Source organism: Microcaecilia unicolor, chromosome 1 (genome assembly GCF_901765095.1).
Source record: "Microcaecilia unicolor chromosome 1, aMicUni1.1, whole genome shotgun sequence".
NCBI lineage: Eukaryota > Metazoa > Chordata > Amphibia > Gymnophiona > Siphonopidae > Microcaecilia > Microcaecilia unicolor.
The window spans coordinates 314,293,775-314,314,120 of NC_044031.1; the positions used below are offsets into that span (position 1 = coordinate 314,293,775).

Genomic DNA, 20,346 nt, shown 5'->3' on the forward strand with positions numbered 1-20,346 from the left:
CAGCACCTGAATCCATCTGATCAAGAACATCAATCACCTGCCCTTCACTGAAAAACTCTTGATTCCTCAAGAGAGCATCTCCTGGTCTGGATCAGAGCCCAAGTCCAGGACTGCCTAGGATGCGCTTGGTAACCACTAACTGACCTTCTCCATGCCTTCTTAAAGGGGTTTCCTGGCGGGGGAGGGGGGTGATTTCAGCAGAAGAAAAGCCTTGTACTTTTGCAGAACGAATTCAGGAGCAAACCCCCCTTCTGAATCTGCAGGCAAAATGGGCAGACTTTCTGAAAGCTGTAACGCTGGGAGAACCGGCACAACAGCAAGCTGGGGAGACAAAATGGTGGCTCTTCCCACCAAAACCGGCACCGGCTGCTTGTCCCGAGAAACACCCAAATCTGAGCTCCCAATGCCGGTGCCGATGAAATAAAAGGAGACACCTGTCTCTGGTAAAATTTCCACAGCGGAATACTTGCAGCAACCGCTCGATCCCAGACCCCGCCACTGACATACAGCACAGTGGTGGAGCTTCTCAGCCATAATGATAAAAGGGAACCCGCACGGCTTTTTTTTTTTTTTAATGTGGCTGCCTCTCCCTGCCTAAACAGCTCTTCCCTCGAAGAGACTGAGACAAATATAGAGATCACCAACAAATCGTGTTGATACTAGGGAGGGCATGGGGGGGGAGGGACATAGCCATCCGAGCATGGCACCCCCGAGGCTGCTAGAGACCCCCACGGGCCTCAGCCTCCAACCACAGGCAAATCACCTGGATGCACAGAAAGAGAGAGAAAACACACCTCAGAAAAAGGCAAAACACTGAAACTCTCTCTGCCCAAACCCTACAATGATAGTGAAAAGTGAGAGATATAGATATAAAAGAGAGATATTTGCTCTCCCTAGAGTCAGCATCCCTCAGTCTCCACTTGCTGTAAGGCGTGCACAACCCATTAGCCACATTCTGGGCCAGTGCAGAAGGATGCTAAGGAACAGCTGATTAAAGGAAATAGAAATGTGGATACCATCACAGGCAACAATGGCAGGACCATGCTGAGAGTCACCCTTGATTTAGACACAAATAAGGGATCTGCAAAGAACACCGTCAGGATTTCAAATTAACGAAGGAACCAAGCAAAAAAAAAAAAATGCTGAGCTGGAGTCATGTCATGTAGAGATGGAGCCTTCAAGCACGAAGGTACATAGGAGAACTCTGATGTAAGACAGGGAGGATCCTGTTGCACAACAGGGTTGATGCCCCAACTAGGGTGGACTGTACCCCAGGCTCAGAGCACAGAATAACCCTATAGATATAGGATGAGCTGAAATACGATGCCACATTCCAAACATAAAGGGCTGAACTGTGCACTACAGAACACCAGAGGGGCACTCTCCAGCTAGAACAGATTCCTCAACAAAGTGGGAAAGTCACAGATGACAAGGACGAGACCAGTCCAAGAGTCAGATATGGAACTGCGTCTAAGCTGTTGTGCATGTTCAGAGATGGGTGCACTTCCACCTCCATGAATGGCGCAGTGCTCCTCCATCCAGTGATGCAGCTGCACCTAGATCCAGAGACCGAGCTGCACCCCTGAGGCAGACAAGGAGCAGGGCTCCATAATCAGAGATGGACCTAAACTATGCATCCAGAGAGCGCTTTGGACAACTCCAAGGGGGTTGTTTACTAAAGCTTAGCTCGAGTTATCTGCAGCAGGGCCCATAGGAATAAAATGGGCCCTGCTGCAGATAACTCGAGCTAAGCTTTAGTAAACAACACCCGAAGGATGAAGAAGGTGATCCACTTTCTGCACTGAAACCTCGCCTTGTGCTCAGAGGTGGAGTTGAACATACATGCAGAGAAGGAGTTGTGCCCCAAAACCCAGGATGAAGCTGTGTCCCATAGACAGAGACTGGAGTGATATGGAAGCAGAAATGAAGCCAGGCTCCACACCCCAAGATAGCGCTATGACCCATATTCATAGATGGAGCCTTGCTGATTATCCCAAATGGAACTATGGCCTCCATTCAGTGATGGGGCCGCGGCCAGTCATCAGAAATGGAACTGTTCCGCACAAATTTGCTGCGACTACCAGACACAGACAGTTGTGTTCAGTCAGTACTAGGGCTGCATGCCACACAGAAAAAAAGAAGGGTTTTTTCCCCATTCAAATATGGAGCGGCTCCAACTGGAAACAGCATCCCAAGACATAACCAAACTGAGACTGGGACCAGCGAAGCATGAATGGACCAAGCTCAACTGAACCAGGGAACCCGAACAGGAGCCACAGAAGGAGAAACCAGAAGTTTGTGTGAGAGACCATCCACTACCTGCTGGAGATAAAGAATACTGACTGACCAAGGAGCATACCGTCCTATTTAGCAAAATTCAATTTAGTACCCTATCTTCATCTGCTGGTAGATGGTCATAACCCACAAGTCTCCGGATTTGTATGCTACTGATAACAAGGAAACGGAATATTCCTTACTGCACCACCTGTTGTACTCAAGATGATATTTGCATGCAGAACGCTTCTCAGATGCTTGGTTAAATCGGCAGTTGATGCACATCACTTGCAATTTGATTATTGCTTAGTTTCTCCTGTATTGCCAGTTTCTAAGGGACAAAAGGCTCCTGATGAAGGTACACTAGCCAAAACACAGCCTTGAGAGTCTTCCCGAAATAGGCTTTCAGAACTCATAAGCAATAAAGACTTGCTGCATTTACAAGCTTGGTTTCATTTTTTTCAACCACCTCGCTCCTTTTTTCTTGTTGCTGTGCCCATTTATGAGGTTTGGATTTTCTCCTTTTTTTTTTTGCTTGATCTCAAGATGTAATCAAATCTTGCTCCACCTGCTGATAGGGAGACATAACCCGTCTATCTGGACTGGTCTAGCAGGATGATAACAAAAGATTATTCAGAAAAGAATGGAGAACAAAATTGAGAAGGTCCCTGAGATGCGACCACACTTTTGAGTACTCTGTGCCACTCTAGTTGACCCATCTCAAAAAGAATACAGCCAAGCTAGAAAAGGTTCAGAGAAGGGAAACAAATTATAAAAAGGGGTGGTACACCTCCTTAATTAAAAAAAAAAAAAAGACTAAGAGTTAGGGTTTTTCAGCTTGGAGAAAAGATAAGTGACAAGGGATATTATAGAAATTTATACAAATCATAGAATAATTGAATGGAGGAAAGTCAAATATACTTTCAAATGTTAAGAAGGGACTTCATGAAACTAATTTCCAACAGATTAAAATATTATAGAAAGATTTCACAGTGTATAATTACACTGTGGAATCTGCTGCCAGAGGATGAGGTCAAGGTGACCAATATCTGGGTTCAAAAGAAGTTTGGAGAAGTTCCTAGAGGAAAAGTTCATAGAAATATTAACCAGGTAGACTTGAGAGAGCCAATGCTTATCCCTGAAAATAAGAAACATCTACTCTTTGGGATCTGTTACATACTTGTGACCTAAACTGGCCATTATTAAACATGGGATGCTAGGCTCAATGGACCTTGCTCTGACTCAGCATGACTTTTCTTATGTTCTTAAGGTTCAGAGAATGCCATTCATCATAAGAACCTGTGATTTCTGAACTTTCCTTAGAATAAGCGAAACCTCATCTCTTGAGATGCACAAGGAAAATCTTTTAGATGGTCATATTTTACCCCAGAACCTGTGCCTAGTATTTGTCTTATTATATTCTTGGTTCTTACACATCAGACACACTTAGGGAAGGGAGGGATAGATATCCTTGCTACTTCCAATAGATTAATGAAGACTCCAAAATTTCTCCCAATTTTAAACAGAGAACAGACATTTAAGCTTTTCTTTAGAAACAGTACTTTTGTTTGAGGGTCGTACAATAAATATTTTTCCATATTTTGATCCCAGCTACACAGCATCTTTCCCCCCAGAAAGCATAGAAGAATAAGCTCAACCTTCTGCAGCAGTTACACTGGGGCACAAAAGCTAATAGCTTCCCCCCGGCTGATACCCCAATCCCTCCAAAAAAAAATAAAATAGAAAAAATAGCCCTGGTCTACTAGCACCCCCTCTTCCCTGCATACCTTGAAGAAGAGACATGAACAATGCTTACTTGCTCCTGCCTCTGCACTGCCATCTTCAAAAATGGCAGTGCCTGACCCCATGCGGTGCAACCTGGGATGCACCACAGAGTAGCAAACAGAGGGAATGCCGAGCTTCCACAGTAACCAAGGAAAAGTGGAAAAGGGTCGAAAAGTAGTGTTCCAGGATATCAATCTAAGAACAAAACTTCTATAAAACTCTTTAAAATATGGAATTTTCCCCATATTTGGTAGTCTGGGCAGAAACTACCAATAAGAGAAAAGTTTCCTTTTTTGGCAAACTGACTCAACACAATGATTGGAAGGGGGACATTTTAGCAATGAGCTGCAGATTACTGCTGCAGTGTGCACTGTTTTTGTCTGACGGAGCACTCTTTTTAAGATGGAATAATTTGCATGCTCATTGATTACTACACCTAGGCAGTAATTCTTTTCAGGAAGCTCAGGTTAGAAGTTGTGCATTCAGCAGCCCTAACGCTTTTCTGCATTGACTCCTCACTTATTCTTGCTCTCCTCTCCTTTTCACCTGTGATTCATGCAGGTGCAGGAGAAAGTGTTTCCTTGACTTTTGCAACTGATTGGCTAAGATTTCTAGCCACTACCAATTAGAAGACAGTTTAGGTAGGGAAATAATTCATGTACCTGATTATGCAAGTCAACTTGAGCTTCAGTTTGGGGAAAAAAAAAAAAAGACAAGCAAATTAAAATCCGAGCTGAGCTGATGCAGTAGCCTGAAAGCTTCTTCCCTCTCTGCCTGTCTCCTAGTGCTACCAGATACTCAACATTACATGATGCAAAGAGGAAGCTAAGCAGAGAAAGAGGGTGATTTTTAGGAATCAAAGAGTTTCCCCTGTTGTCTGTTCTGGCCAGCGTTCGCTCCGGTTTTCCCCCAAGGCTAGATCAGGACATAGGTAGTTGATCAAAGCAAATGTGAGACAGGTCCCTCTAATATTTTGGCCCTAGGTATGTGCCTGTTTGCTTATGCCTTAAGTCCAGTCCTTGGACAATAACTTTATTTTTACATATGCTTTTCTAATATCTCCAACATTAAACACTTTTAAAACAATCTCTGGCTTTTTGTAGAGACAATTTAATTTGAAAAAAATATTGTATTGAGACCATCTTGAATATTGTGTTTATTGAGACCATGTCTAAAAAAGGATAATAATGTAAAGACAGTTTAGCAGAGGAACCCCCCCCCCCCCTCCCTGACACATGGGCTGCATACAGAGATTGAAGTAGCTCAAAACGTACTTTGCTAGCACAAAAAGAAAAAGGGTGATAACATTCAAATATTATCTAGGAAGTTTCAGTTCAGTGCCATAAAGTAGCAGCTTACATAGTCTGAAGGGATTGTAAAAAAAAACCATGCTAGCAACTACCATGTGCCAAAGGAATGAGCCCAAGAAGCAAGTCACTCCTTACGGTGACGACAGGTTAATCCTTGTCCTGTACTCTTTAGTTTTGCCTCGACTTTTCTCGTGCTTCTAATAGGTATGTGCTCTCTTTCTAACTATATGTCCAGTATCCCTGTATTTGGGGCCATCGCCCTGCTTCTTTTTCCCCCACCCCCTTCCCCATCCCCGTGTCTTAACATCCCTTTCCTCCCATCGATGGAAGAAGTGCCCAATTCTTTTGCACCATGCACTCCTCCTGCTTCCCTGCCTGCCTCATTTCTCTTTCCCTGCTCCTCTTGAATTGTAGATCTAACCACACTAAACACATCCCCTCTCAGTGATATTCTTTATACTCATCCCCACTTCCTCTTCTTCCTCACAGAGACTTGGCTCCGTGAAGCGTGGATGAGTTCTTGACTCAATGCCTTCCCTCAAATTAATCAGTCTTCTCTGCCCCGAGACCTATGCGTAAAAATGGTAGCAGCATAGCACTCCTGGTCCCTGCAGCGTTGCCTATTTTTCCTGTGTCCCTCAATTCATTTTGGGCTCCTGAGGCTCTATTATTGAGACTTGGTTCAACCCCCCCCCCCCCCCATATATTTTCTCTTAATTTATCTTCCTCCGGCCCCATCGCTCGCAGACCAGGAGACATTTGTTTCCTTCGTATCCGGTATGTCCATTCATTACCCTAGTCTACTTAACCTTGGAGACTTCAATGTCCACTTTGACCATCCTCTGCGTTCCTTTGCTAAATGTCTTCGCTCACTCTTTTCTTATCTTAAACTTGTCCAACTTATTGTTGCCCCTACTCATGCTACAGGACATATTCTTGACTTGGTCCTTTTTCCAGCAGACTGACCCTTTTTCCCTTTCTAACTTTTCACCTCCTTGCCCTGGACAGACTACCATTTAATTTCATTTTTGCTATCTGTCCCTTCTCCTATACTCTTCCCCATCCCACCCTATCAGGCCCATGCTCCTGTTTTTAGCTCCTTTGATCTAGCTACCTACTATTTACAAATTTTCCATCTGATTTTCTATCCCACTTGCTTCCCAGGCCACTATTTGGGACAGTACTTTACAGGCAATAGTCTCTCAGTATGTTCCTCCCATTCAGCAGCTTTTCACCTGCATAGGAAACCATGGTTTAAGGGCAATTTTCATCTCACAAAGAGGCAGCTCCGTAGAGCTAAGCATCTTTGGAGGAGATGTAGGGTTCCATCGATCTCCATTTTTTCATACTCTTGAATTGTTACGAAACTGAACTCAGAAGGCACATCACCAGTATTATAATGATCTTATTAATAGGGCACCCAATCTCCCTAAGCAGCTTTTCTCCTTGGCCTCTGAGCTTTCCTCACTGTCTCCTGCCTCTGTTCTACCTTCTACTCTGCCGAAGACTTTGCAACCTTCTTTACTTCTGAGATTGTTATGTTATTCTTCTTATTCCCCTCCCCCATACTTCTGCCCCCTCTGTTCCACCACCACTAGCAGTTTCCCTGCCACCCTCTCCTGGTTCCTCTGAGCCCGTAGTCTCTTCTACTCCATCACCTTGCACCTGCTCCCCGCTTGCCACTTCACCCTTTAGCCCACGCTGGTCTCATTTCACTATTCCATCACCGTCTTTGATAAGACCCTCAAATCAGTTAGGAAGATGACATGTCCTTTAGACTCACTACCTTCACATTGGCTATTACTTAATGGTCACAGGCTTAGCTCTCTTGCCCACTCTATGACGGTCCATAGCCTGACCTCAAGGGAAGTCCCTCCACCTTAAAAGCTGGCTTTGGTTTGAACTATTTTTAAAAAAATCTCTGAATCCTACTCTTGTTTCAAACAATCACTCACTTTCTAATCTCCCCTTCCTGGGCAAATATCAGCTGTCTCAACTTGTGGAAGCCTCTCATATGCTTCACCCCTTTCAAACAGGTCGTTCTACCAAAAGAGCGATTGGTACTCTGCTATTGATCGAGGTACTAAATTACTTCTAGTATCTTTGGACCTTTCTGCAGCATTTCATCTAATTAATCACTCTTCTTCTCTCAAGGTGCATAGCTTGGAGTTTGGGCAGCATGGTTCTCCACTGGTTTTCTTCTTTCCTTTCCGATAGGTTTTTCTGGGTTACACTTCCAGCACCCACATCGAATCATGTCCCTGTTCACTGTGGTGTGCCTCAGGGCTCTGTTCATTTATCTTTCTCAGTCCCCTTGTTTCCCTTATCCAGAGATGCTGCTGGCGAACTTGGAGGCATGCAGGAGCGGAGCGGGCGTGCAGTGAGGAGGGGGAGTGCAATACCGCACCAATCGTGGGGGGGGGGGGGGGGAGGACGGAGGGAGAGCGATTCTAGCCAGACCAAAGGGAAAGGGGGTGGAGAGAAGAGGGGTGGTAGTGTAGGAGAGAGAGAAAGAAGGGTGAGGAACATCATGGGAAGGGGACACAGGGCAGATGCTGAACTTGGGATGGGAACAGAGAGCAAATACTGAACATGGGGGTAGGGTAACAGGGATGAGAACACAGAGAGCAAATACCTGAATATGGGTGGAATAGGGACAGGGACACAGAGGGGACAGGGGAGGTTATGGATAGGAGAGATAGTGAGTCAGAGGGAATGACAGTGGACATGGAGAGAAAAAAGTCAAATAGGAGGTAAGCAGACGATGGATATGGATGGGGAACAGAGAGAGGAGAAATAAAGATGGAGGGGGGGGGGGAGATACTGGAATGCATATGTAAAAAGAAAAGAGGAAGACACAGGCAGAAGGGAAAGAAAAGGCAGGCAGTGGATGGAAGGGGCAGAGAAAGCAGACAGACGCTGGATGAAAGGGAGAGAGAAAGAGAGCAAATGCTGGATGGAAGGGAGAGTGAAGAGAAGACGAGGAAAGCAGAAACCAGAGACAACAAAGGTAGAAAAAAAAGATTTATTTGCTTTAGAATAAAGTAGTATTGTAGCTGTGGTGATAAATAGAAATGAAAATAAGGTGATCTTTTTGTTGGACTAATTTTAATACAGTTTTGACCAACTTTCAGAAACCAAAACCTCCATCCTTAGGTCAGGAGAGGACCGTAACAGCAGTACTGACCTGAGGAAGGAGGTTTTGGCCTCTGAATGCTAATTGAAAAAGTATTAGTCCAATAAAATGGTATTAACTTATTTTCTCTGTTTTGTTTTATTTCTTTTTTTAATTTGTAAAGTGGTGATTGGTATTTGTCAGTTTTTTCAAATTTACGTCTGCTATCTTTATATTTTGCACAGTACTAGGGATATGCATCACTGTTTCTGAGGTGTTGCATTGAATGTGGAATCTGGCCTCTTGGGGGTTCAGTTTAATTTTTGTCTATATATTTCTATTTTAGTTTGTGGTTACTTATTCTATACTTGGTGGGGATGTATCTGTGTTCTATGTGTTTTTGATGACTTATACTGTGCCAAAATAGAAAATTGAGAACTCTTATCTCTATCTGGTCGTTAACAAAAGGAGCTCGTTGTGAATACCATCCACCCTAAAATTATTGTTTTGTGGCTGTACATGAGAATTGTGATAGGATTCCTTATTTCACATTGTCGAAGGTCTGTGATGTTGTCCGTATGGGTGGTATATTGGTGTATTAGGGTCTGCCCAGTATAATATTTATGGTAGAGTAAGGTTCTGAGTGTGTTTTTGCACAAGTTTGTGCATAGTGTTTTGCAGTTGAGCGATTGTGGTTAGGATATACTTTGAGCAACCACTTTATTCTTTGACATATGATACATATCTAATATCAAAATTTAATAAAAGGTATTAATTGTGACTATTTTATTTTTACTTTTTTTTCTGTGTGTTGTCAGACAATTATGGATGTAAGCTCTACCCCTGGCCCCACCCCTAACCCCACCCCCATTAGCCTCCCCAAACAGTTGGGCCACCGACCGCCTATGGGCATTATAATATTCTTGGTCTTATTCACTATCCCTTTCCTAATAATTCCTAACATCCTGTTTGCTTTTTTGTCTGTCGCCACCGCACACTGAGCAGAAGATTTCAGTATATTGTCTACAATTACACCTAGATCTTTTTCTTGAGTGCTGACTCCTAAGTTGGACCCTAGCATCAGTTAACTATGATTTGGATTATTCTTCCCAATGTGCATCACTATGCATTTGTCCACATTAAATTTCATCTGCCATTTGGATGTCCAGTCTTCCTGCAATTTTTCACAATCCGCATGCATTTTGACAAATCTGAATAGTTTCGTGTCATCTACAAATGTAATTACCTCACTCGTCGTTCCATTTTCCAGGCCATTTATAAATATGTCAAATAGCACCAGTCCCAGTACAGATCCCTGTGGCACTCCACTAATCACCCTCCTCCGTTGAGAAAAGTGGCCATTTAACCCTAGCCTCTGTTTTCTGTCCAATAACCAATTCCTAATCCACAGAAGGACTTTGCCTCCTATCCCATTACTTTTACATTTTCTTCAGGAGTCTCTCATGAGGAACTTTGTCAAAAGCTTTCTGAAAATCCTAGCAGCAATGCCAACTGGTACACAAATTATAAAACTGTTTTGTAAAATGTTGTGATTAATGTTTGTTTTCCCATTTTACTTCTCTTCCTCACTGCAAGGTCATGCCAGTATCTCAATAACATTACATCAGTAGCTGTGTTGTTCCACATACGCTAGTGCAACCTCAATTGCCTTGATGCCTTTAATATGACTGATTTTTACAATTCTAGGTTCAACCTCACTTGAGGTGTCTTCATCACCATTGTCAGGTTCTCAAGGCAGAACCGGAATTCGTGAGCCCTCTGCCGAGGAGTGGCAGAGGCAGGCAAGACCACTCTGGAACTGGATATAAGGAACAGCCGGACTAGGACTGGAGTAGTAACTGAGGCAGGCAACTAGAACAGGCAGAACAGGAACAGCTTCACCTGCGCTTGATCACCGCTCCTCAGGAGTTGAGCTCCCAAGTGCGGATGGCTGGCAGGACTTGCAGGCAAAGCAGGAACTGAAGATCCAGAGGACCCACCCTGAGTCTGGGATACACGAGGGAAGCTAGGCTAGATACTAGACTAGGACTGAAAGCTGCTACGCAGCCACTAAGCAAGAAACACAAGACAGACTGAGTAGACAGGATGTGCACAAAGACTTGACAGGAGCAGGGGCTAGGATATACATACAAGCTTGGCAAAGCAGAGGCTAGGAGGCACATACAGGCCTGGCAGAGGCAGGGGTCAGGAAACACATACAAGCTTGGCAGAAACGGGGTTCAGAATATACCCTAGCTAGTAAGAAACAGGATTCAGGATAAACACTCAGGATATACACTAGCTTGGCAGAGTCAGGACTCAGGATATACACTTAGGCAGAGGCAGGATACAGGGTATACACATAAGCTGAGCAGAAGCACACAGAGAGTATCAGGGTTCAGACTATAGTCAGAGGCAGGCAGCAGGCAGAGAATATCCAGGTTCTGACAATAGTCAGAGACAGGCAGCAAGCAGAGAATATCCGGGTTCAGCTAATAGTCAGAGACAGGCAGCAAGCAGAGAATATCCGGGTTCAGCTAATAGTCAGAGACAGGCAGCAAGCAGAGAATAAACCAGGCACTAGCAGAGGTCAGGGCAATGGCTGAAGCTTCAGTAGCTAACCACCACCTACAGAGAACAAACAAAGGCTGAAGCTTCAGCAGCTCCCACCACAGACAGGGAACCCCCAAAGGCTGAAGCTTCAGTGGCTCCAAACACAGAGTGGAGCACCAGAAAGACTAACAGTCCACAGACACACAAGCAGAAGGGCAAGAGCCCACACAGAAGGACTAGCAGTCCACAGACACAATAAGCAGATGGGCAAGAGCCCCAGAGAAAGGCTATGTAGCAGCGCAACAGCACACTGACTAACCTGATGACCTTTTGGCATAATACTGCAAAGGCTCTCACTGATGATGTCACCTACTGCAGGACAGGAGCAGGGAACACACTCACACCAAGGAAAGGCTTGGAACACATAGGAAGAACAGGCAGGAGCCATCTTGGAAGCTGGCACAAAATAAGCGGGAGCCATCTTAGATGCTGGCTCCTCAGAGAGGCATAGCCCACACAGGTGAGGTCTAGTGAAGCAATCAGCACACAGAGACAGAGACAAAACTAACACAGAAACAGACAGAAGCCAGCACAGATGCTGACCCCCAGAAATAAGGTAAGTCTGAGGGTGGTCACAGCCACAGACGTGACAACCATCTCAATCACATTGTCAGTTAGCTCTTTTTGCTGGTCTGCCTGCATCCATTTTTGCATGTCATTCTCACAGCCCGGTATTTCTTATAACAAAGGAAGGAGAGATCACGTCCTTTTTCATTCTCCATGATTTTCCTAGGGGTTGGAGGCTCAATTTCATTCCATGACTAAGCGATCCAGTAGATAAAATCTTGATGTTCTCTTTCTTTAAAACTTCAATCATTCCTTTCCCTTCATCCAGTGCACAAACAAGCACTGTAAGAAGCTTTCAGCGATATCTCTTTAAGGTTTCCAGCACACCCTGGTCCACTGGCCGACACGATGTGACACTGGGAAGCAGAAAAAACACTCGTCAGCACTTCTCAGTTTGTCATCAGGATTGCTTTCCTAGGCAAGTTATCATTTTCAATAAGTTTTCTACTGAAGGAACAAGTTCCTTGAAAAACAAGCTACAAAAAAATGTCTTTGTCCATCCAGGCATTCCTCTGTTTCCTATAGGACACCGACAACCAGTGGGAGCCATGTTTTTAAAGGCCTTAGGATATTTTGACTTTCCAGTGAAAGTCAGTGGTAATTTATGTTTACCAGTTGCATTGCTACAGGCCAGAACTGTCACTCTTTCTTTACTCCGTTTATAACCTGGAGCTCATGCCTTGAGCCGTGATGCAAGAGTTCTTGACGGCATCATTTTTAAATTTAACCTGGTTTCATCACAGTTGTATATTTGATCCCTTGATATGCCTTCCTTTTTAAGGAGACGCTGAAATTTAGCTTTGAATGTGACAAATTCCTCAGAGTTCGCAGACAGCTTTTCCCCAGCAATGTCGAGTTGCCTTATTTCTACATCTTTTTTTCCAACAATCAAGTCACCTGATACTAGCAGCGAAATTAGGGTTACCTTCAATGAATTCCTTTTAAAAAAACAGGGCTTTCTCTTGCAATATAGGCCCTGATATAAGTATGCCCTTATCTCTTCGCTGCATAAGGCTTCGCTCACCTTCTCATATTCGTAGTTTTTCATAGTTTTTCTAGAGTCCAATTTGAGGCCCATTTCTCCATCTCAATGCTTGCCTTTTTCAATCAAGAACTGTTACTCTCCCCACTCCTAGTTCTGTTGCAGTTTTTTGGATGGATTCACCCTTGTCAATTCTTTTTAAAGTGTCAAGTTTCTGCTCTATAGATAGAATAACTTTTTTCTCTTTTGACTGGCAATTGACAGAAAGAGAAGTTGCACACTTCTTAAACAGCAACGCGATGTCACCGGGGATTGGTCAGATATGCCAGATGGTCAGATTAGCGAGGATCGGATGATCAATACTCTACTGTACAAGGAAAATAGATGGGAAAGGGGGAGGTAAAGTACGCAGGAAGGTTAGCTCAGGCTCCCTCCAACTCTGGAATGGGCAACCTAAGTCCTCGAGGACCCCAGTCAGGTTTTCAGGATTTCCCCAATGAATATGTATGAGATCTATTTGCATATAGTGGAGGCAGTGCATACGTATTCATTGGGGAAATCCTGAAAACCTGACTGGGGTCCTCGAGGACTGAGGTTCCCCACTCCTGTTCCAACTGGTTAAATCTACTTAGCTTTTCTCCTTTTAGGCTTGCCTCTTGTGACAGTAATCAGGATCAATGCACGGCAGTGAGGCTTTGAGGAGTGAGAGTGTGCTGCGGCTGCTAAGAAAGCGCACAGAATGTTGAGTATTATTAGGAAAGGGATGGAAAACAAACACGAGGATGTTATAATGCCGTTGTATCGCTCCATGGTGCGACCGCACCTCGACTATTGTGTCCAATTCTGGTCGCCGCATCTCAAAAAAGATATAAAAGAATTGGAGAAGGTGCAGTGAAGGACAACGAAAATGATAAAAGGGATGGAACAACTTCCCTATGAGGAAAGGCTAAGACGGTTAGGGCTCTTCAGCTTGGAGAAAAGGCGGCTGAAGGGTGATATGATAGAAGTCTACAAGATAATGAGCGGAGTAGAACGGACAGATGTGAAGCGTTTGTTTACACTTTCAAACAATAATAGAACCAGGGGACACAAGATGAAGCTAGAATATGGTAGGTTTAAAACAAATAGGAGAAAGTTTTTCTTTACTCAGCGTGTAGTTGGACTCTGGAACTCATTGCCGGAGAATGTAGTGACAGCAGCTGGCCTTACGGAGTTTAAGGGGGGTTTGGACAGATTCCTGAAGGAAAAGTCCATTGAACATTATTAAATATATATTTTGTTTTTGGAGGGGGGGGGGGTTGCCGGGTTCTTGAAGCCTGGATTGGCCACTGTCGGAGACAGTGTGACGGTGTGACAGTATGACGGTGCTTATGTGCTTATGAGAAGGGGCTCAAAGAACCTGAAAGCCTTCATTCACATGAGCGAGACTTGGCACCTCTGATTAGCACTGTTGGTTGAAAATAAAAAAGGTGGGAATATGAGCCAGGCTATCCAAAAACTGGAACCAAACCGAAGTTTTGAAATAAAATGTATTTAATAATTTCCAAATAAATTATAAAAACAATATCACAAACAATGACTCGACACAACGTTGTGTTTCGGCCAACCGGCCTACATCTGGAGTCTTATGACTGAGATCACCTATGAAGTGAAATCATGGGTTGACGTTATGAAAAAAATCTCAGATCACAAAATACAAATCCTGTGCACAACAGCTCAAGAAAGGTCTTAAAAAAGACCTTTGCAGAACCACTCCGTCTTACACTCTGCGGAGAAACGATTGAAGTCGTAACGTCAACCCATGATTTCACTTCATAGGTGATCTCAGTCATAAGACTCCTGATGTAGGCCAGTTGGCCGAAACACAACGTTGTGTCGAGTCATTGTTTATGTGATACTAGCCGTTGAGCCCGTAAAAACGGGCTAGTCACGTCGGCGAGGGCGGGACACAGGCAGGTAAGGAAGGCCAACGGCAGCTCAGATGAGCTGTGTGCTGCGTTCCGGCAGTTTGAATAGTGAAGCCAGGTACCCGGGCCAGGTGGAGGGTGGGTGGCGGCGGCGACGCCGGGTGGGTGGGGGGAGCAGTAGCAGCAACCCTGGGGAGGGAGGGGTGGCGACAGCGGTTCCCTCTCTGTCACGCCCCCGTCATCACGTATCGACGCGGGGGCGGGACAGAGAGGGTCTCTATTTTCATTTTATGCTCCGTGGGATCTATTGAGTTCTCCAAACGTGTGGATTCTCTTTAGACTTTAGCACTGTTGGTTTACATCAAAAGCACCAGGGCAACAATGAGCACAGCATCCAGACACCTGCTGGGGAGGAAACTGCTCAGGTAAAGGAATCGGAACAGCATGGTCTCAGAGCTGAGCATGGAATATCACACAATCGTGTTAGCATGTGAGATATGATTTAGGAGAAATCCAGGGGCACAAATTCGATACTCACTAATGGCTGGTGTGAACTTAGCACATCACTATTTCTCTGTGCCTTTCAAATCCACTTCAACAAAAAGTACTATACAATCTGATTTTGCTAATCAACAAATTAAATTATACTTCAACTCTCCACAGCCAATGCTCTTAATGTATTGGTTTCCACTGAATGGTAACCTTGACTGGGTTTTGTGTTTCAGATGGTAGCTTGGTTTTCAAATCAAGTGACTAATTTAGGTTGTCAGCAGTAATTACACCAAATGATCCTTGAGCTCATGCAATCTTCTACATGAACAGTATCTCAGTCTGCACTAAGGAGGGGAGGCCACCCAGCAAACAAATGACTCCTGTGATGTTTCATTCTACGCTTGCATGCCACTAGACTTCCCTTTGCACACCAGTACCACCGTTTGCAAAGTGGGGAGGACTTATGGGTACTATTAGGAAAGTGTTGGGGATGGGGAAATATGTACAGGGTACTTTTAGAAGTCGTAGTCCATAACAGTGAAATAAGACACTGGACTTCTAATTGGACACCTTATTGAATTCCTGTGATGTCACAATACAGAGCCCAGACAGTGCTAGATAGAATTGCAACAACAACTGGAACTACAACAGTGAGCCATCTCACCTCAATCTTGAGATGCAGGGCCCCCTGCTATTCCAATATACAGGGACACCCCATACACACAGCTCTGTCAGAGCACCTCCATCCTGCTCTGTGGCACTCCCTGAATACTGAGGCCCGCACACAGCCTTCCCAATACACCTCAGTCCGATCCCAGTAATGACATCCCCTCCCTCCCACACAAAACTCTCTCAAATGTACAGCACACTTTGGTCTAGATTCCACCTTCCCTCCCCCACCCCATATCTTTAATCTGAAGCAAAAAAAAAGTCAGAATTTCTTGTTTCAAACGTTCTGGATAAACAATATAAAACCAACTTAGTTTTTATACATGACCAGTATCAGTCTGTGCATCTGCATGACACAAATCACCAGTTCCCTACATTTCAACCAGAGAGAGAGAGAGAGCCTAAAGCCAGGTCAAATTTGGATACAACAGTATAATATTCAAGTTTGAAGAGGGAGAGAGAGAGAGAGAGAAAAAAGATATTTGGAATGAGCATTTAAGGTCAAACAGCCACTGGGGGAAAACATGACCAAAGGCAACTGCTGATCTAGAACCTCAGGGGGATTGCACCTCTCTGCTTGAACAGTACCAGTCAGACTATCACTCCCTTTCTTTTCCTCACCCTTTTCTCCATCCCCTAGATCAGTGTCTTCTTTTTAGTATCTCTCTTCACACTCCTCTCCATTCTCACTCTCCACATGATCTCATCCCTCTCTATCTCTGCATGTATGCTTCTCAGTGGGCACAGGGATGCCTCTGCTGTTGCATATACTCGTCTCTCAGCATGAGAGTACAATATGAAAGGATATTGTGTGTAGGACAGAGTTCTGATAGTTGTATTGTCCTAGGAAAAAAAATAATAAGGGCCCTGTTTATTAAGCCGTGCTGTAAGCACACAAACATTTTAGCGCACAGGAATAAAATGTCTATCATTAGCACATGCTAGAAAGTGTGCACACCTACAATGCAGCTTAGTAAACAAGGCCCTAACTTTTTCCTTTACAGCAGCAGCAACAAAAAAGAAATACATTAAAAATTAACCTAAAAGACATTGATACTCCTTCCTCTAAATAATTGGATAAAGATACCTCAAATTCTTTCAGTGTGGATGTCTCTCCTTCAATACATTCTGGGGGCCTGTACATTCCCACTTACTGTGTATCAGAAAAATGGGGAAACTCTTGCTACAGCTATCCATAAGCTACACCTAGTCTTGGGAATAGGGTATTTGGATGCTGTATCTGTGCATGTTTCTGCCAGGCCGGCCACCTTACTTTCACCCTCCCCCCCCCCCATCCCCCATCCAGCCTAGCATTTTGCATTAAGGAAGTGATTTGCCAACTATACTGCACACCACCAATTTGACTGCAATCTGCTCTTGGCTGCTAACATATCAGTTACCCACAGCAACAAGAGAGCCAATTGGACTATCTACTACTGCTTGAACAAACCCTGCCTTCCTAATGTTTTATTTGATTATTTTTTATTCTTTCAGCACCTTTTTGTCTGCACAATCCAAGCACAAGTAGCCTTTGCTGCAATACTGCATTCACCTACCAGTATAGTAAGCCTTGACAGGAAAAGTGCAAACGTGCAAATCGCAGCTGTGGTGTAATAGTGAAAGAAAAACATTCTGTTATGTCTGTCCCTCGGTCCATGCAGCAAGTCCATCCTGATTACATCATTGGAACTCACTGGGTTCTGCTGTGCATAAGGTCCTAATTGTGCCACACCTCCTTTCTGGGCTCAGGGTTGCAATCTTCTGTTCACAACCGGGTCCGGGTAAAACTCCCTTTCCAGAAAACCTTCCTCTTACACAGGCCTGTCACAGTGTTTCCTCTGAAAAACCTTCTCAGTCCCAGCCCCAATACAATCGTCTTCTGGCCAACTACAACAAGCACATTCCTGAATATTTGCTGTACCTCCCTCCTCTACCTTTCCATACTTCAGAACTGCAGCAGCAGATCTAATCCAAAAGAATCAAAAGACAATCAACCCATCTCCACCACTTCAAGTAGCAGATCCACTCATGTTTTCTCCGCTGCAATCTAATAAGAAGGAAATTATTTCCCACAAACTGTTTTGATCACAATTGTTTTAATAAAAAGAAAATAAAAAAAATAATTTCTATCCCAGCTTGTTTTTAATTTCCCCTCACCAAAAGCTGTATTATTTCAATACACATCTGCTCTGAATTATTCCATCTCCTTAGTGGAATATGCACTGCATTTATTTATTTATAACATTTGTATCCCACATTTCCCACCTATTTGCAGGTTCAATGTGGCTTACATAGTTCCGCAATGGTGATTACCAGTTCCGGAAAAGATACCCTGGTTTTTAAATTTTCTCTGCATTGCACAAAGCATTGTCCTCCCTTACATCAACCTATTTTGCTCCATTTCCTCCTATCTTCCCTGTTCTTTCAGAGGTGAATACTCTGATTTTACCTTTTTAGCCTCACCATTCAATTACCATTATTATTATTTTGCAAACTATTCCTACAAGATTAATTTTTCTGGCTTTCAGCGTCAGTACAAGAGACTGGCAAATTGAGGTTTCTCCATTTGCTTCCTGAAAAAAAAATAATTTGCCTTCCTCCCCTCCCCCCATTTTAGAGGTGACTTTGCAGAACAGCTCTCCATTTCTAATTCCCAGTTAATTCCCAAGACCACGGTAAAAGGAACAAAAAAAACCCTGCCTGCTGGTTATTGTAAGTCATAGAAGAAATAAAGCTCTCTATTCAACACAGATCAAGTAACATCTAAAAATACTCACACACATACCCCCTCCCCTCCCTTTTACAAACCGCGCTAGCAGCTGCCGCCGGTGTGGTAATGCCGACACGGTGAATGGGCTGTGTCGGCATTACCGTGCGGCTTTGTAAAAAGAGGGGGGGGGGGAGATACTGTCTGCTCATCCTTTTAGCACATCCTACATACATTCATTTTTTAAAATTAATATATGAATGTCTTTAAACCATGCAAAAGCTTGCATATGCATTTGCCTTTACAACACAGGAATACATAATCTTTTCTGCAGCCATATGGTGCATACATTTTTGCCCCTATTTTACTTCAGGGACAGACTACACACCATCAAATGTTAGCAACCAACACCCAACTGAAAAAAAAACCCCCAAAACGCATATCTTACCCAAGAAATCATTCTGAGGATAGTATGAGGCTGCCTGATGAAGGTTTGGGGGTCAAACGCCCCTCCAGCTTTGCCAGCTCCATAAGCACCCCCTTCCATTTTGCCACCTTTTCCAGCTGTACGTAGAGATATATAGGTAGGTCCTCCAAAAGAAGCGAGACGATTGAGACAGCCCTTTGCTTGTTCTTTCAGCTTTCTCAAGTCAATTCTGTGCAGACAGCCCGGCAAGGGCACCAATGACCGGTGACAGCCGTTCAACGCAAGGAGCTTTTCGTCCAACCTTCTCGGTTCTATTAACCTCGAGATTGGGGGATGGGGAGTGGGTTGAAATTCCGCAGGTGTAGCTTGCTTACGGGAGGGAAAGGGCCAGGTGGGAGTGAGGAAAAGGGAGTGACAGTCTAACAGCTCCCTATTGCATTGCAGTACGAGGGAAAAGCCGCAAGGACTGTGCCTCCGTCACCCGCAGTTCTGCAAGCCGCCTCCTTGTCGTCCAGAACGAGCGAGCCGAGGTAAAAAGCAAAGAGCACGCGCGGTCAAGCAGCTGCACGAGCGGGCCGCGTGACATCGAACGCCGAGAAGAGGGGTAGAAAAGACGGAAGCGCGCACGATCGTCGCCCTGGTGACAAGAAATGGGCGGGAGCTCGCGAGCCTGCGGATTACAGAGCTGGGATTAGGAAAAAAAAATTGGAGAAATAACATCCAGGCCCCCCAAAAAAATTCTACTTAGAAAAGCCGCAGTACCGTCCGCGCAACTTTCCAATAACAAAGCAGCAGTCTGTGACACATACATATATAATTGAGCTCATAGTGGACTAGATACCCCTTGAGCCATCAATGGAAAAAAGTGAGTCGTGGATGAGGTGCATTAATAGCGTTACCTAGGTCCTCTTTTGAAAGGACATGCCTGCTTTTGGACTTCTTCAGATATGTCGTCCAGGTTTTTTTTTACATTTTTAGGAAAACATCCTCTTTTTCTTTTATGTGCCTATGACCTATGGAGCTTGTCCAACCTTTTCCTATCAGGGCCATATTTTATGTTTTGTAACATTCGGAGGTCAGAATCACACAGCATTAGTCCAGCATCTTCCTAAACTTCCAAGAAGCCACACTGTATACAGTACAACATAATAAAAACAGAAAGTGATGCGTGTTCCTCTGTACTGTACAAATATACCCCACCCCAGTTACTAAGCCGCACAGCAATGCCAACACAGCTGACACATCTTAGTAAATGGATAGAGAGCAGATATCAATTTCAAAAACTGACATATTCCAATTGCTACATTATAAATTAACAAATAAAATGAAAATGGAAAATAAGGTGATGCCTTTTTATTTGACTAAGTTATTACATTTTTAACTAGTTTTCAGAGGCCAAAACCTCCTTAATTAAGTCAGGACAAGTTTACTATAACAACACTATACTATCCAGACCTGAAGAAGGTGGTTTTGGTCTCCGAAAGCTAGTCAAAAATGT

The 20,346-nt window shown here is 44.0% G+C and overlaps 1 protein-coding gene across 2 annotated transcripts in view; it reads right to left on the reverse strand.

Annotated features, from left to right (window-relative positions):
* Positions 1–19,462, reverse strand: part of SYNGR1 (synaptogyrin 1) — an 82,660-nt gene extending 63,198 nt beyond the window's left edge. The window contains exon 1 of one of the 2 annotated variants that reach the window (XM_030208477.1): positions 18,870–19,462. In XM_030208477.1, the coding sequence (XP_030064337.1) occupies positions 18,870–18,968 (99 nt within the window). In that variant the 5' untranslated portion in view covers positions 18,969–19,462. The remainder of the gene's footprint in view (positions 1–18,869) is intronic. The other variant, XM_030208485.1, reaches the window with a different exon arrangement.
* Between the last annotated feature and the right edge of the window lie 884 nt (positions 19,463–20,346).